At 38.6% G+C, this 19,286-nt stretch overlaps 1 protein-coding gene across 5 annotated transcripts in view; it reads right to left on the bottom strand.

Moving 5' to 3' along the window:
- The window catches only part of LOC138755424 (cytochrome P450 7B1-like), a 199,215-nt gene that overhangs the window by 23,095 nt on the left and 156,834 nt on the right, over positions 1-19,286 (bottom strand). For all 5 annotated transcript variants that reach the window (XM_069921383.1, XM_069921385.1, XM_069921387.1 and 2 more), the window contains 3 exons: positions 18,918-19,051; positions 13,482-14,072; positions 11,980-12,186 (listed from right to left, as the gene is read on the bottom strand). In XM_069921383.1, the coding sequence (XP_069777484.1) occupies positions 11,980-12,186; positions 13,482-14,072; positions 18,918-19,051 (932 nt within the window). The remainder of the gene's footprint in view (positions 1-11,979; positions 12,187-13,481; positions 14,073-18,917; positions 19,052-19,286) is intronic.

Genomic DNA, 19,286 nt, shown 5'->3' with positions numbered 1-19,286 from the left:
AAAATAGAGTATCAGCCCTTTAGATGACAAAAATATGTGAAACTCATCACCTCGTATTAAAGGGAGTAGTTAAAGTAACTTTCACATGATCTTGAGCACCATGGTGTTGTTAAAAAAAGGAAGTTTAAAAAAACCCCAAGTGCTAATCCAAAGTAAACAGCAACTGTTCTTTCAGTAAACATTAAATCTGCTGCAGCATGCACAGAAAATAAAGTGGCATGGGATGCATTCTCGCAGGAGGTTTTTCCTTAAGCGTGCATTTGTCTAAAGGAATGAAGCTTTGGTCAGCTCTGTGTGGTCAGCACGGTGATTCAATGTGACGTACAGTGAGTCTGTACATATTCTTTTGGACTGCCTTCGTTACTATAATCAAGCAGAGTCAAATCGGTTTGTTGGTGACGAAGCCAGAACCTAACTGCGGATTCAAAATGCAGCCTGGATTACGGATTGCCACAAGGCACCTGACACGATAGATTCTAAGTGGCAGTGTTCTGGCAGCGAAACTTTGCAGCGTACGATAAAATGTCTACCTTCCGCCCTCATGCTGTGCACAACGACAAAGAAACTGGGTGCAAACCATTTGGGAAATGATTGATGACATGTGAAACATTAGTCTTTGCCTAAGAAAACAGATGAAACAAATTTCGTGACTACATTAAATTGTGTAATGCAAGGGTAGAAGTTAGTGTACAAGCCACATGGTCATATTCCATTGGTTGATTTTCACCCTGGCAGCATGGCAGACAAGCCTGATGTACTATCATAAATGACAATGGGCAAGCACATCTTGTGTCAAAGTTAATCATGATAATGGAGCGCAAAATGTGTCATTGTGGTCCGATCATAAATGACAAATCTGTTATACCTTATGAACCACCTACACATGGGAGGTTAGGCTGCTTTGACTGAGCAAAATAGTCAGATTATGACCAGCAAGGGAGAAATTCATACTTCTGTGGCTTGAGCTGACAAATTGAAAGATGTTTCTGCCAGTCAAATGCTCACAAAAGTAAAAACAAGATGCAGAAATCTTAACAACCTTTTCCATTTTTTTCATACATCAGAAGCAGCCATCCAATTCTATGGGCAGATCAGCTGGTAGCTCAAGGTCTCCCATTCAGTACCAAGAGATACTGTAAATTATCCAGTGCAATGGGGCAACATCTGTTTCTGTGTTAGTGCACTGTAAACAAGATCATTTAAACCCTTCTAAAGCATAGTAGGTGAACACAACTCCCTGGCTTCTTCATGAACAGTGGAGACTAAAACACAGGGTGCTGCTCAGGTTAGAGGAAATGCTCCCTTTTGAAAATAATGCCATAGTTTCAGCATCAAAAGAGAGAATGGATATGTGTATTGCATACCCAATGCCCTAATACATTGCCAGTTAAATGATCCTTGAAGTGAAAGTTTAAATCTGTGTATAATCCTGACAGATTTATAGCAAATTACTGCAATGCATGAGTGCATTCAAACTGCAAAGAACCCTTATTTTTACTCTTACATTGCGGTTGCTTCAGCAATGCTGGTTATATGTTAGCACTCAGTCTTGATAAAGCATCTCAACGTGAAATACTAACTGACCATTTCTGCCCAAAGATGCAGCCTGACTCATTGAATCCCTCTTCAGCTTCTCTTTGTTCACACATTAATATTTTAACCAAAAATAGATATTATTCACAATGTATTATTTGCAAAAGGAAAAAAGTTCAAAACCTCTTCCCACCATACATTTGTATCCATACATTTCCATCATTGTACATTACATTAAATTATATTTACACCATTCCCATCACTGTGACATCTTGTCATTACTTCCTCCTTTTCTGTTTGAGGTCTTCCTTCACTCTCAGCCCCTCAATGCCCGATAATGGAAGGACTCTAGACTGCGATCCTCCCCACAGTGCACGTGCGTTGACTGCACCAAGCATCAGTGCATCTCTCAGCACATACGCCACCAGCCTGGAATGCACCAGTCGGCAGTATTCCCGATATCTCTGTGTGCTGTAAGACCAACAGATTCCAGGCAGACCAAAGTGCATCTTTCACTGGGTTGATGGTTTTCCAGCAGTTCTGGATGTCTGATTTGGTGTGTGTCCCGAGGAACAGCCCGTAAATCAGAGATGCTGCTGCTGGGGAATCAGAATCAGGTTTATTGTCATAAACATGAAAGGTACAGTTTTGGGGCGGTGTTATTGTTCATTGAAGAAAAATTGCTAATAAATTGCATTTCCTTAAATACACTAGTTAAAATAAATTAGTGCAAAAGAAGAGAGAGGTAGAACCTGCAGTTCATTGTCCGTTCAGAAATCTTATGGCGGAGGGGAAGAAGCTGTTTTTGTAATGTTGGGTGTTCATCTTCAGGCTTCTGTACCTCATTCCTGATGGTGGCAGGTCATGCTCTGGGTAGTGAGGGTTCTTGATGATAGAGGCTGCTTTCTTGAGGCACCATCTCTTAAAGATGTGCTTAATGGAGAGAAAACTAATGCCCATGATGGTGGTGTCTGAGCTTACAACCTTCTGTAGCCTTTTCCTGTCCTGTGCATTACACTTCCCTACCAGACAGTGATGCAACCAGTCAGGATGCTCTCCATGGTACAATGTAGAAATTTGCAAGACATACCAAATCACCTCAAACTCCTAACAAAATATAGCCACTGGCGAGCCTTCTTCATGAGTGCCCAAGATAGATCTTCATAGATGCTAGCACCCAGATATTTGAAGTTCTTTATCTTCTCCATTGCTGACCTATCAATGAGGATTGGTTTGTGTTCTCCTGGTTTCCCCTTTCTGAAGTCACAATTAGTTCCTTAGTTTTGCTAGAGTGCAAGGTTGTTGTTGCGATACCACTCAATGAGCTGATCAATTTCATTCCTGTGCGCTTCCTCATTGCCATGTGATTCTGCCGACAACCGTGGTGTTATCAGCAAATTTGTTAGTGGCATTTGAATTGTGCGTATCAACACAGTCATTAGTGTAGAGAGAATACAGAAGTGGGCTAAGCACACATCCTTGAGGTGCACCTGTGTTGATTGTCAGTGAGAAGGAGACTTTGTTACAGATGCACACCGACTATGGTATTCTGATGAGGATGTCAAGGATCCAGTTGCAGAGGGAGGTGCCAAGACCCAGGATTTGAAGATGAAACCTGGACCTTTTCACCAGATGAACTGTGACAAGGACTCTTGCATCCTTCTCCACAATCTGAAAAGAGGGGGTGACTGTCTCCCCTCCACCGCAGTCATCTCGGGGGACAATGTGGATTGTGGGTGATGTTCCAGTTGTAAAGAAGGATCTGACTGGGAGGGCTCCTCTTACTGCCAGATAGACCAAGTCCTGGTGCATGTTTGTGAACATAGGCGACGTGAGGAAGGGCATCATCACCCTCAACTTTAAACAGAAGGCCGAGAAGAAGGATATCAGGAATTAGAGAGCTATATCATTGTTAAACATTGACTGCAAAATTCTGTCCAAAGCCATCATCAATCGAGTCACATCTGCACTGGGGCAGGTGGTCCACTCAGACCAAACCTGCACAGTTCCAAGCAGGTAAATCTCGGACAGCCTTGCACTGCTCAGAGATACCATCACCTAAGTGCAGGACAGGAGGATGGATACATGCCTGGTCAGCTGAGAATAGGAGAAGGCTTTTGACTGGATATAACATGCATATGTGATGGACGTGATCGCCAAAATGGGCTTTGGAGAGGGAATCCAAAATTGGATTAAACTACACTTCATGGATATTTGTAGCACAGTCTAAATCAATGGGTATTAAACAGATAGCTTCCCTATCAAGTCCAGAGTCAGGAAGGGGTGGCCATTCTCTCCAGTCTTCTTTGTGTGCTGCATAGAGCCTTTTGCTGAAATCATCAGGAAGGATGAGGGCATATAAGGAGTGATGTTTTCAGACAGAAGAGACACTCAGGTCAAGGCCTCCATGTACATGGATAATGTCGCTATCTTTTGTTTGGATTGATAGCAACTGTGGCCATTTTGGGTCTGCAATCAGGCACCAGGGTAAACCAGAAGAAGAGCAAGGCAAAGCTCTTTAGTAATTGATCTGACCAGTTCATCATCCTCTTCTGACTTCCTGAAGTGATCTGGTTTGGAGGGGCAGGGGCATGCAACAAGAATTGGTCAGAGAAGATTGCAAAGGCCCACCATAAACTGGGTTTGTGGGAGTGGCACTCCCTCTCAATAACAGGGAAGAACCTGGTCATCAAGGGCGAGGTGCTCTCGGTACTGCTGAATGTGGCATAGTGTGGCCCATTCCCTGAAACTCTGCTCTGGCCATTGCCAGAGCAATCTTTTGGTTCCATAAGGGTCTGAAGGGTCACCATGTATAAGTTGCCAGACATTGGGGGAAAGGGAGATCCCAGTATGGCCCTCATCCTAATTATCACCTTCATGTGCGACTGCATCAGGTTGCGTGTGGAACCAAAGAACGAGGGCATCAAGTGCTGCGATGTGCTGAGGTATTGCGAAGAATGGGCCTGGCCCCGTTGCCATGCAATGTCCCAGTCGGCTGGACTTTGCCACATCACCTGTCTTTAATGGAAAAGAATTTTCCAAGCACCTTTGACACAGACCATCAGGTAGTGATCAGCCCAGAACATCCTGCAGACACTGAGAGATGAGGACTCTATAGACAGAAACATGATTCCCAGAGCAAACCGACCAAGACATCTGGCGGAATGCCTCTTTGCCAGTGTTTGCACATTAATATAATGCTTGTTGAGGTTTAATGTGAGCAGTAGAATCCAATAACTTTTACAAATCTGGTGAGGGGCGGGGGGGGGGGGGGGCACTAAGCTCATAAGTTGGATTTTCTTAAAATATTTTTTTCCCGAAACAGTAAAATGATCCATATTAAGAAGTGAAACTAAATAATCTGTATTTCTACAGTTGCCAGGGAGACAAACTAGCCTAAAAAAATTTGTCAACCTGAAATTCAGCAAGGTGATTAGATACCTGGTCACCTATGATATTCTGCAATGAGGATAGCAAAAAAGAATTGCAAGTCACTTTCTATCTGCTATCTGACTCAGGAACTGGAATCGGCAGAAGAATGGACATTACAATGAGGTTCGATAATGATGTCTTACTTAAAGAAAGATGAATTATTGTGCAATATAACCACAACCAAAATAAATCCATTAATTCAGGTGTTTTTATAAATGGCTTACTCATTAAAAAATCTCACATGATAGAATGAAAATAATTTGATACAGAAGCAGTCTGAAATTCTGGACTGCTCAGGGATTGAGTTGGTCCAGATTTTTGGATTTTCCCGATTCTTGAGCAGGACTTTTAAAATTCAAGAAGAGATGAACATGTAAATTTTGATAGTTTATTCATTAGCATGCTTCAGGTGTCAAAATGAGCAGTTTTAAAGAAAAATAAAGTGGTTGCTCATTGTCAATAAGTGCCTTTGTGGCACTTATGCATGCACTCACACACGCACAAAATCTGCTAAATTTAAAAGTTTGAGAGCTTTTGAAAAGTATGGATTCTCAGGTTGTCCGGATTTCTGGCATCTGGATTTTTTTGGACTTGTACTGTATCACTTTTATTTTTAACCAAACAGAACCTCAAAAGAACACTATTATATTATTGCATCAATAACTAATCTTGAACTATCTAAAATAACTATGAGCACAGGGGAAGAGAGACCCATTTTAAAATTGAAATTAAAATCATGGCTTTTTGTACCAAATCCTGTATGATTAGATTAGCATAAAATGAAAAGTTCCCAAATGCTGGTTTATTATTTCCATGTCAAATTTCAAAACTTAAAGACTAATTACCAAGTTCCAATTGGAAACAAAAGTCACCAATAATGCACATATTGTACTTGTTTAGGGATGACACCAAGAAAGAGTAAATATTTGTGTAAAAATGTATTCAAATCTACTTTCATGACCACTGTGATGCCTTTGCAAGGTTCATCAAGCAAAAAGAAATTCTTCCCCTGTAATTCATACACTAATATTTAATTTTACCCGTTATAAAGGAATATGAAAATCCCAAAAACTATGTGATGGCAACCCACTTGTCAATCAGGACAATGGTCAATGATGGCTGATGTCACTCAGCTGCAATGTTAATAAGGCAGCAGTATAAATAGTGGCTGACAGATTGGCATTGTGATTGACGGGAGAGCTCGAGTTTACAAATAGTTCTTGGCGTGTGTCAAAAATCAGACGGCTGTTACTTTTGCTTAAAATATCTAAATGATGGGTATTAAAGTATGAATTTGTGCCTTGGAGAAACAGCATATGGATGTCGACTTCTAAAACCCAGCATTTAAAGTATTTCAGCACTGGAATGCCACACTATTAATTTCAAATAATTTCTTTCCCTATTCAGCGGGATATGTAAGAACATGATTATGCACACACACATTATTTTTGCAGGAGAGGACATTTTAAAGAATGATTAATTAAGCTATTGTCTGAAAAGAAAATTATATTTGTAGAACAATAATGCTTATAAATTTGATTCACTCTTGAGGCACTAAAAATGTGCAGCGTAGGTGCTCACTGAATTGAATACCTTGCAAAAAAAAGTCATAAAATTGGCCAAGAATACATTTAAAATAGTGTTGTTGCAGCTTATGTCAGGATCTTGTGTTTAAATAGGTCCTGCAATTTGCAATGGAAATTCCTCATTATGTAGAGCAACTAGAAAATGGCATCAACTTTTAAAGGGATATACCAGCACAGATCGCGCTCCTCACTATAGGCCTTCTACTCTGTAGCATCTCACGATGACAGGTCAAGCCAGCTGAGAGATGTTAATGAAGAGATAATCTTATGCCATTCTGATTAGAAAATGACAGAGGAATAAGTAAAAGTGGGCGTGCATTGGGGGCTCTCACATGTGCACTGCTTGATCCATTTTGGGCTGTCATCCTGCATCTGATGGGTGGAGGGGCCACCAATCCCCAAAACACTTCAGGAACAAAACAGCAATCATTCAGATGTGCTCACTAAGAAAACTTTGGGATCACAACATCCTCTTCGATTCAACCGTCAGTCATACCTTTATTATCATGCACCGTTGCATTACTATACAAGTGAAAATATTTTCTGCTTTCTCTGCTTGTCCATGGTATTGGAATATATCACATGATCTCCCCAATCCTCACTCTTCAGAAGGGGTGGAAACAGAACATGCAGTACTGAGGTGGGAGGGGACAATGGGGAAGAAGAGAAAGAGAATGGTAATTATCAGGATGACTTTAGCCATTAAAACAATCTCAGAGAAGTGGGAGGAATGAACAGATTATGTCAGTGGGACGTGTGACACAGGGAGCTTGCCGTCTTTTCTCAAGTGTAGGGAATCTGGTGCAGGCACACACCAGAGGGGGAGGCGCCAGATTTGCACTGCCCCAGAGGATTACAGTCAGGATGGCATGGGATGAGACAGGGAGCAGTCAGGCTGCCCAGATGAATGTATGGCATGAGTAGAAGCATGGAGGAGTCCATCTACTGCACCCAAAGGAGGTGACACAGAGCACAGTAGCCAAGACTATAAATCCACACAGGATCAGCTAGTTCAGCCTCCAAAGGCACAGGCAGAGGCCACAAAAATCTTTCCTGCTTCTGTATAGTTTCACCATCCTTTACATAAGGCCTGATCTGTGCCACAAGAGAAGAGTTTGGTGTCATACTTATTACAACCCATTGGTTGGCCGGCTTGCATGGGTGTAATCCTCTCAAATCTCGTTCCCCCTCACCTTATTTCCATATGTGAGAAGTAGTAAGTTGCAGGGCTATAGTTATTTCTTCTTTTTGCCACTAATGTGTATGAAAGGATTATTTACAGTACCTGATTAACCTGCCAGCAGATCTAAGGGACATGGGAGGGAATTGGAGCACACAGGTGGCAATCACAAAGTCACAGTGAGAGTGTGCAAACTCTACACATGCAAGACTGTGAGGCAACAACACTAAATGTTGTTCTACTGTGTTGTCCTGTCCACTTTTCAGTGGACATGGGATTTTTTTTCCAATGGGCAGCAGTAAAGCAATGGTGCCCAAGAGGAAACTGCTGTTGTATGTTTGCAGAACGATGCCACACTCAAGTAGATCACTAATATAACAGCAATAAAAATGTTACATAGAAACTTGTCTCTCTTCTGCAGGAGCAGAGTTAAAAGCCCACTTGCAATTGTTTTTAATCAGAAACAATGTCCTGTTCAAATTGTACAAAGAGCAAACTTCAAAGAGATGACTGAAGACAGCAACAACCTAGTGATTCAGTGTCTGTCAGTGAGTCAGCTGTTGGTCAACAGAGGAGTAAACTGAGTGCCCACAGATTGTGGTGCTCTATCAATCTACTCCCAAAAGGCCATCTGATGGCAGTTTCAATTCATTGATGTCCCTTCACCTAAAGAGCTTAGGCTTAAGGTGAGAGGATGGTAAGTATATGGAATGAGCTTCCAAAGGAAATAAATAGAGGTGGGTACAATTACAATGTTTAAGAGATATTTGGACAATTCATGAAAAAGAAAGGTTTAGATAGAAATGGGCCAAAGACAAGCATGTGGGACTGAGAATGGCACATTGGATGGTGTGGAAAATTTGGGTTTGTTTCTGTTCTTACAACTCTATGACCTCTTCGGCAGCAGGTTCACTTGTGCTCCACAGCCACCCATCTACAAGGGTCTTTCCATTGGCCATGGCCAACAGTCTAAAGGTGACTCATTGAGGGCACGAGCTACTTGTGGGTTATCAGGAAATTTGTAAAGACTCAAAGGGAGCAGACTTGCAGCAACTAGACCATGCTCACATAGTGGTCATTCAATACAGTATTGAATCGGGAAACTCACATGCAAGTAGTGGAATGAGAAAGGACCAAATATGTCACCATTTTTAATATTTTAACATTTGATAGTTTTTAACTATTATTACAAAATAAGCATTATTCAAATAATGAAATGTATTTTTATTAAGGCAAATTGATTCCGGTGTAGCTGATGCTTGCATTGCTGTAGATACTATCATTCATCAGCTGGAAAGGTTGCCAATGGAGAAGCACCATAGAGGACCCATTGAATCAATTTTTTTGCAGCTTCATAGTAAAAAAAAACCCACTCCCTGATATTTTAAACATACTCCATGAACATTGGCAGGTGTTCGAGTAGCCTGCAGAGAGTTGTGATTATTTTTTTCAATTTAGAGACATAGCACGATAACTGCCCCTTCCAGCCCACAAACTTGCACCACCCAAATGCGCCCATGTGACTAATTAACCTACTAACTGTGTACATCTTTGCTACCTGCAGTGAATAGTATGACATTAAAGTGACATAAATTGATGCATTCCCAGTGCTACGGCAATCTTTCAATAAAGGTTGTGAGTTGTGTCCAATGCCTCCAATTTATATGAATAAGAGAGGAAACATGTTATGTGTGACTTGTAATATAATTGTTAGCAGACAAATATACTTAAAAAAAATAAATTGTGCATATGATTGCCTGGGCCAATTTCCCATTGAACATAAGCTTTACTTGGATTTGACTGTTCACACCATCATTTTCAGATAAAAATGCTTTTAAGTGAGATTTGATCCTGAGATGCCTAATACTGGCAGCTGCATATAGGCATTAAATGGCCTGTTAAAGGAGCTGATGGTGTTTTTAAATTAAAATCCTGCAACCACGGGTCTTTGCCCAAAATGGCAGTGCCTGGGCTCAGCAAATGCCACATGATATTGCGACTCTAGGGAGCAGCAGACTAGAGAGCAGGGCACCAGAAATGGGGAGAACACCCCACATTGAGAAGGTGAAGCAGAGAAGACAATCACAGCAGCAGACCAGCGAGGGGTTCAGCGGCTGAGTGACCCACACAGGCTGGAGGCTGTTGGCGACGTTGTCAGAGAATCCACACGGGATGTGGGCTGTTGGAGACTGGCTCATGGGAACCAGATTTCAGAGCTGAGATTCAGGAGGGTGCTGTAGTGCCCGAAGGGCCCCAGGAGCTGAAGGCTTCCTGATCATGCAGGAAGTTTGGATCTGAGCTCTGATTGCTGAACAATTGAACAGGAATCTGTGTGGCTGCAAGGTTGCGGGAGTTCTGGAGGCAAATCATGGACACTCAGTGACTCTGAAGGGACTCTCTTGCAATTCTCTTTCTCTCGTACTGTAAGGGGTGCTCGGCCACAGTAAAGTTGACTCTTTGTCTGCCTTGCAGCAGGCAAAAGGCAATTTTGTGGATTATTGCATGTTCTGTACTATTAAATGACCATAAAAGAATTTTGATTCTTGAAAAATTATTACTAATGTATCCACTGCAGACTTACACATCACAAATTCAATTACAGTTGAAAATTTTGATGAGGATAAAGGTAATGATAATTTGCGCAAGGCAAAATACAAACATAAACAAATAGAATTTAAAAAAAACAGCAGTTGTTGAAAATCTGAAATTAAAAAAAGCAGAAATGGAAACACTCAAGATACTAGGCAAAGTCCGTGGAAAGAGAAACAGTTAAACTTTCAGGTCTGAAACCTTTTGACCCAACTGGGAAGGAGAGAAAATCAAGCTAGTTTTCAGAGGTAGATAAGGGTTCTTTCCTCATTGAACATTAACCTTTTTTTCCCCCTTGCTTTCCCCATTCTGATTAAAGTGTTACCATCATTTTTTGTTTACATTTCCGAAACAGCGAATGCATTGGATAAAGTTAATCCATTTGTAGTTATTGGTTAGATCATTCTACAAACCTCAGAAATGTGCCATGGAGTCTCTCATTTCTACACAAACAAGCAATTGGGAAAATAGTTTAATTCTCAAACTAAGGACTACAATTTTTGTAAATGTAATGCCACACTTAGATAGCAGGCTTGATTTTTATATGTTGTGGAATGGGGTTTGAACCCGCAAGCTTCATGAAAGGTATCAGAAAACGTTACATCGACAGGTTACTGTATCCTGAAACACTGCAGTATCATTACATCCAGAAGTCAGCCTCTATTACAATACCTTTTGAATGTCCCAATTCTAAAATGTTGTACATTTGAAATTACGCTGCTTCCTGAAGCAAGCGAGAAGCTGGTGTCAGATAAGGTCTGATTGCTGTTCTCAAATGAGATCATGCATTTCCTCAGAGGATTTTTTTTCCGTTTTGCTGACTCCCAAGATTAAAAGGATCATACGTCTTCATTTCTCATTCCAAAATGGATGTCAGGTCCAATATAGAGGCTTAACACACTGTGCACTGAATGCATTTTAGCTTCATTATAAAAACTTAAAAGTTCTTTTTAGAAAAATTTGTTATCTTCCATAAAAGTAACAATTATTAGAATGAAAGATAGTAAGTGCAAAAAAAGTCAAGAAATACGCTTTGAAACTGTTATCATTATTTTCATAAAGCATTATATTTCCAAACAAATTAAAAATGACTTAAGAACTCACGCAGTGCTTAAAAAAGAAAATTATTAACCATTACCATCAGGACTTGAGTGATTCATTTTGTAGCTAGCACAATGTAGCAAGAAACTTTGAACTCAAATGTTCCTGATCATATTTGCCTTATTGAATACACCCTAAGAATTGCACCAACTCTGGTATGCATTTAATTCACTATATCATCACTGGGTGAAGTCCTTCAAAGTTCAAAACTGTAATAATTAATTAAATATTGGTTTATTTTAAATACAATGACATTTTAATGGACTATTACAGTTTTTTAACCATAAAAAAAGCTTGCCCTGTCAGTTGAACGAAGAATCTGTCTTTAATTAAGCAAACCCACACCTCCAGCATTGAACTGCTTTTTAGGGTCAACACTACTGGACCCCTACTTCTGCCTTGCACTCTGTGGCAGAGTGGAGTCATAGAATGTGTCAATGTTTACAAGAAATTAAACTAGTTCCATTATGTATGAGGAAATGGCTATCTGTGATGTCCTGTATATTTTGAAACCAGAACAACACTTCTCATTTCCAACTGTGAATTAAACTGAGTTACCTAGGGTCACCATGCTGTCCAATTCTTCTTTGCTAAGGTTGATATTGAAGTCATGGGATCGCTGTTGACCTTTTCCCTGTAACACTTGATCAATTTCATCATACACGGCTGCAAGGGCTTCTGGGTTCCTCATAAGATGATACAGGACCCAGAATACAGTTGGAATCGTGTTTGCAACAGAAGCCCAGAAGAAGGCAAAATGATGTGCTGTGAGAAAATAAGTGAAAAGGAAGATTAATAGCATTTATTACACTGATTAGATTTGCAGTGTGCTAATTAAAAGATGTTAGGACAAAGACACAGCCAAGGATCAGTGAATGCTAATGAGGACCAATAGGCTTCTGAAGTCTAATTTTCTGCTTAATGAGGACAGTTTCAAAGTAATGTTATACTGAAGGTGGGGTGGGGGGGATAAATGTAGCTCTGTTAAATCTGCCTCATTATCAGCAATAAGTGCCTTGTTTTACCACATCAGCGAAAAGATGAATTCAATTATCTCAGAAGGCTTTTGTAGGCTGAAAATATTACAATATCAACTCACTTCAAATATTATATTAAAACTTTCAAGGTCACGGAATTGCCTTCTCAACATAAAAAAAAAAATCAAAATTTTTGAGCTTTAGCCTGAATTGAGACTTCTGAAATTTTCTGTATTTGTCATGAATACAGAGTGGAACATGCACCCCAAGCTTTTCCATCAACCCTGGTGAACAATTTGAATTATAAATGGATCGATTCTTGTTGAGGTATGCCATCTCCTCCTGATTGTTCAATGTGCCGGGATCCAGATGCTGGAAGAGGAGATTCAAGTAAAACAAAAATATTCACATAACCCAATACTTTTTAATAATCTTTTCCACTTTCAGTAGACAGCACAACACACCTTTCTGCCTCTAAGCATATTTTCCTCAATGATTTTTCACTTTGTCAACTGACAAAGATAGGCTGAAAAAGTCCAAAAGCACCGCATGTCATACCATGGCATTAGCTATAGTAAGCAAAATCATAACACCAAAGAGAGAGAGAGAGAGAGAGAGGGTTATGCAGAATATGATTGTATCTGTGCAGACCCATTCTTCGTAGAGAAGAGGATTTCAATGAGCTGGGTTGGCTGAGTGTGGATAAGTATAGAGGGTAGGCAGTCCTCAACACTAATACTGGAGTCCTACTCTCTGCCCTTATTATTTCACCAGGAAATCTGTTAAACTGTGGATTTACATTTTCAATATTAGACATCTTATTGTCTAATATTGTTTTATAAAACCTGTATATCCATTAGACTGAAACAGAATTTAGTGATGGATTTGAACAACAAAGGCACAGTATTCAAATTCACTTGACAATAATTGCAATAAAAATGTGAAGCCATCATTCTTATCATGCACGTTAGTTTTCCTCTATAGCCTGAAGCAGATAGCAGGAATGGCATGGCATTTTTGAAGATTATAATAATTTGGTGACACACAGCTGAAAGAACAATGTTTCTTTATCTTTTCCCTTACCTGCTTTGTTATCATTCTGATGACCTGACTGCAAGTCAAGCAAGTCCATCCTGGCTTGTATTATTTTTGCCTTGCGTAGCCGTTGATCCAATTTGTCTGATGTAAAGTAACTTAGAAGTTCTTTGCGAATTCTTTTGGCATTGCCTACAAGCTCTACTGGAATCACAAGCATGTAGGGTAACATTTTGTCAAACTCTAAAAATTTCTCCTTTAATTCAATGATTCGCCTTTGTTCATTCATCACAGCTCTTCCATACAGAGATAGATAGTTGGTTTTAATAAAGATACGGGAACAGAACTCAAATAAATAGTCAATTTTCCATTCTGCTGACTCCATCATCTCTTGTCTCAGGGCATTCTGAAGATTTTCTGTTGTACTCTTAAGCAAAACATTTAACTCCTCACTCTTTAAGTATCGATAGTGCCTGTGAATCTCTTCTTTCGATATTTGAATTTTGGGGTCATCTAGGGGTAGGTGACCAAAAATCTTTGCTGATATCTCCATTGAAATTTTTTTGAAGTTTATTTGTCTTCTGAACAGATCAATAATTTGGAAAAGGAATGGATCTACAACAAAGGTGATGTATTTGCCTGAAAGAAATTTAAAAAAAAACTGTAAGCATGTTGAAGTATTAAGCAGGACTCTTTGTTTAAAGAATCCATTTGTAGTTCTTTCCAATAAAGCTGTAAATATGATGATTTATTGATTTCATCCACTATGTCCCTCCAAAAACTGATCCGTTTGAACAGAAACAGGTGACCTACTTTTTAAATTTAAATCGGCACTGAAATGCTGCAGGAACCATTGTGTATGATCCTACAATAAAACTGGGATTCATGTGACCTGTACTCTAATCCTTAATTTTAATTTGATTTGTATCAGTTATTTCTGAAGAACTATTACCAAAAGAACTATTACTACTGTCCAACTTCTCACTAAAGCTATCTAATTTTATCCTTCTGGTACTGGCTGCTACTTTTGACCTAGTGGAAGACATCTTTGTGACCCAACAACTGAATGAGTGAGACTGTACTCACCTCTCTTACCCAATGATATCAAGAGAGGTGAGACAATGGCTTCTCTTCTCATTATAATTTTAGATGCCCCAGTATTTATTATTGGCTCCCCTTATTTCTCACGTGCATAATGCTCTTGTCAACATCATCCAATATGGTGGCACCAATTTCCACATGCCCACCTATGGCATCCATCTATATCTCACTATTACCCTTCTTGACCACTTCACAGCTTTAAACGATGAGATTATGCCCTGCCTAAATTGAGCCTTCCTCCAATCTTAGTGGCCAAGATCACCTGTCTAGAACTCTTCCCTTTCTCCCGATGTTTCTACTTAACTGGTCTTGCTGGAGAGCAAAGATCTTGCTAGCCCAGTATGTCTTAGACTCTGGGGATAAATGATGAATTAGTCAACTTATCTTGACTTTTGAAACTCTATGCCAGTGACTTGGGTTCAAATCCCGTGCTGTCTGTAAGGGGTTTGAAATTTCTCCCCATGTCTCCATGGGTTTCCTCTGGGTTGTTTCCTCCCACCCTTCAAATCATACAGGGGTTGTTGGTTAGTTTGGGTATTTGAGCTTTGTGGGCCATAACGGCCTGTTACCATTATGAATATCTAAATTTAAAAAAAATCTTTGTCATCAGTAAGAATACCTATTTTTTCTCTATATTGCCTTAACTCTTTTGGTGCTGGAATCTTCATCCATGTATCCATGTATTTTTCACCTGACTGCAAAAACTCTTGTTCATCTATTCTCCCTGAGACCTACCATTTCTTCAGTAGATTAATATAACACCTTTTAAAAAAAATTTTTTATACATCTTTACACAAGAGACAGCAGGTGCTGGAATATGGAGTAAACCCCTTCATCAGACTGGGTTCTGGCCCAAAATGTTGACCATTCATTTACTCCCATTGATGCTGCTCGACCTGCTGAGTTCCTCCAGCAGATTGTGCTTTGATGCATTTTCACATCCCTTCAGAGTCTTGCTCTTTCCCAATTGTATAAACTCACTCAGTTTTGCATCCTTTTGAGATAAAATGGTAGTCAGACAAACTTTTGAGAGTTGGGTTTCAATTTAGAAAACATTTTGTTTACCATAGGTTCTTTATTGATTTGCTCTATTCTACATAACTCCTTTTTTAACCTTCTGTCCAAGATATTGGTTATGCTCAGTGGCTAAGCTTGGGCATCCAATCTTTTCTAGATTCATATATTGACCATAATTTGGCTTCTTTTGAACAATTATCTATTAAATTTAAAATACCTAAATATCACTTTTTTCATTATTTACAGAATAGGGGCTTCTTAAATTCTTGAAGCTTCCCCAGGATTTAGATATTAACCTTATCTGGGAAGGATATAATCTTAATGATAAAGGATTTTCTTCTGCTCATTATGATCTACTTTTAAGATCTAGGGACAGTTCCCTGGGTGGTATTAAGAAAATTTGGGAACAAGACTTTCAACAACCACTCGTCAAAACTCCAAGGGATTCTATTTTGAAACATGTTCACTCGTCTTCTCCTTGTGCAAGGCATTCACTAATTCAATTTAAAGTAGTCCATCAAGCACACTTTTCCAAGGTTCAGTTAGCTAAATTTTATGCTAATATTACCTCTAAATGTGAAAAATGCGTAACTGAGGAAGGTACGTTGTATCATATGTTTTGGCCACGTCCTTCTCTCTCGAATTTCTTGCAAGGGATATCTTGCACCTTATCATTAGTTCTTAATATTAATTTGACTCCTAGCCCTTTCATTGCTATTTTTGGAGTGAGTAGGCCAATGGATTAATATTGACATTTTTCACAATCCCATGTAGTGGCTTTTGCTTCCCTTATTACTAGAAGAGCCATTTTGGTAAGATGGAAAGATGCTGTCCCTCCCACTCACATTTAATAGTTGTCGGATGTGATGCATGTCTGTCTCTAGAAAAAAATTAGGAGTTCTTCTACTGCAATAGATCTTAACTTGCTTTTTTCTTTGGGGTAATTACTTTCAAAATTTGTAGATTAATTATTTTTTTTATGCCCCATAAATATTATTAGTAGTAGTGGATTCTTTAACTTGGCCAGCAACCCTCATAGGGTGGGGTTTGATTCTTAGTTTAGGGATATATGTTTTTTTTTTCTCTTTTACTCTTTTCCATGCAATAACATGGGTTCATATGTACCTTGTTCATTGTTATTTGATACTTGTAGCTTGATATTAATTTACTTTATTATTTCCATATGTACCTATGTATTTTTGCGTATGTTAAAACCAATAAAAAGATTGAAATAAAAGATATTTGTACACTAATTTTAATCTTTTGCTCAATCCTGAATTTAATTCCAACACAGAAGCTAAGTGAGCTACCAAGACCCTGGACTCCAGAATTCCTTCCTTAAGTCTCTCCACCTCTTTAACTCGTATTGCTTTTAAGACTCTCAAAGTCTCTGACCTTGACAGGTTTTGGTCAGCTATCTTTTCAAATGAAATAGTATTAATTTTCTTTGTACAATAATGTTTCTGCGATGCATCTGGGGACATTTAAGGTGCTATTGTTGTAAACAGTTAAAAAAGTAAATGATAGTAAATAAAATGGTGGGGATGCATCTTAAAAGTTGAAATTTAGGAGAATACTAATAAGACAACAAGTGAACACCTTCAGATTGTTTAAAGTTTTAGGTTAGTTCTAGATCTATTATTTGTGCAATGCAGAACAAAATTCTTAAGCAGCATAATGGGATCATAAATTTATTATACATTGTATTGCCAATAAACCAGGAGAGATATTCAAAAAGTTGCATGTAACATTCATAGTTTATCAGAAACAATGCCCTTCAGTTTCTGATGGAATATCAGTTTCTCAACAAGGAAACTCACTGTATTGATGTCATCTGCTGCATAGTGGTAAAGATGATTTGGGAATCTGGTACACATATAGAAGTTAAAACTCTTCTTGTTATTGGTGAATTTTCAACAAGTCCAGGTGACAATATCAGAATCTATGAATTAGCCTCCAACAGACAAAATGTCATGATAAACAGAATCCAGGTTAACATTGGAACCTGGTTTTCCAAATGAAAAGAGATGCACTGGAATCCCAACAAAATCTTGTAATTTTAAGCTAGGGAAATGATTCCATTTCCTTAGAAAAGAAAAGCCTTTTCTTTTCAAATAATCATGAAATAAAGACAACCTACTGCCTCCATGGCAGACAAGATAGCTGATTTTCTATAGTCATGAGGAAAGTGATCACTGCATTCTTGCCTGAAATATACATAATACCTACCAACTTAATGCAAATGATGGACTTCTGGAAAGTCCCTACATTGTCTGGTGGGGATAAGCTCCGGAGAATACAGAGAGAATGATAAAGTGACAACTGGGATCAAAACTGATAAATTTTGGCTCTGTGGTGTCAAAGCTCAACTTTAAAACATCACATGATGTATACTTATAATACAAAAAAAGAAAAATTCATATAAAAATTAATATTTGAACCTAAAAGAAGTTGAATCTGGGTCAGTCGATTTTGAAGCATGAATTTTAAATTCACAAATGTACAAAAAATCTTCTAAAATAGGTCAATTGATTTCTACCACCTACGGTAATCTCCAAATGTATGTTGTATACATCAGCTGAAAACAACTATTTTTTTTCTGGTAATTATACCTTTTATCTAGTGGAATGGAAGAGAAATACAAAATCTTTCTGATAAGATGTATTCAACAGGGTAGTTTTTTTTAAGAGTGAAACACAGCATTTATATAATCGCTGTCTTATTAAGGAGATTTTGCTGAACTGTTGACAATGATGTACAGTATTGCTTCGCTGGAATGACGTTTAGGGAGAATGATTCTGCTGCACCACCACACAATACCAATTAGAGAACTATTTTCCGCGACAGGTCAGAAATTTACATTGTTCCCGCAGAAAGATGTGCTTTTTAATTTTGTTATTAAGATGACAGTCACGTCCATTGCAACTTTCCAGTATGACAATCATTTGCTCGTCATGTTAAAAACTGCAATCAGCGAAATCATGTTCCTAAGTTGCCACCTGGCTAGAACTCCAAACAGCATTTTGTGTTTTCCAAATGAATTGGTTTGGTCTTCCCCCAAGTTCTTTGACAAATTCTTTTTAAGAGAGAATAAACAAAAAACATTCTCACAGAATCAGCACAGATTTTAATACTGTATTCAAAATGATCAGGTATGGTGGGTAAAAATTCTGAGTTTAATTCACAAAACTAACCTTAAGATGTGTTTTCTTCCCCCTTTATGCTTGGAAATTTAGTGCCCTTATTTCCTCAAAAAAACTTAAATGCAACAGTTAGTCAAAAATTTGGGATTCACGTCGGCTATGCCACAATAGAAAAAACAATAATTATGTGATAGTCTTGGTTGTATTCTATTAGGAAACTCACCTGCCATATAAACTGTGAAAATATCTCCATATTTCTGACGGCAAGAAGTAAGAAATTGGTAAGAATCCCTATGAAACTCAACTGCTTTTCCAATAAATGGAATCCAGCCTTGTTCTAGTGGTGGCTCTCCAGGTCTATATATATTAAAAAAAAAACAAGAGTTTCCATTAAAATAAGTTTTTCAAAATAATACAATAAATTGAGAATTCTTGAAACAAGTAGACAAATATTCTTTATTACTACAGTACTTAACTACTAGTGATTTGTAACATTCGATACTTAATCTCAGAGTAAATTTCTGCCAAGTGTTACTGTCTCCCATCTATTTGAATTTATTTTAACACCTTAAATTTATTTTCTCAATAGATC

The sequence above is a fragment of the Narcine bancroftii genome, chromosome 2 (assembly GCF_036971445.1).
Source record: "Narcine bancroftii isolate sNarBan1 chromosome 2, sNarBan1.hap1, whole genome shotgun sequence".
Lineage (NCBI taxonomy): Eukaryota > Metazoa > Chordata > Chondrichthyes > Torpediniformes > Narcinidae > Narcine > Narcine bancroftii.
Note: the sequence above shows the minus strand (reverse complement) of the source record. Positions and strands in the feature narration are given on the sequence as shown.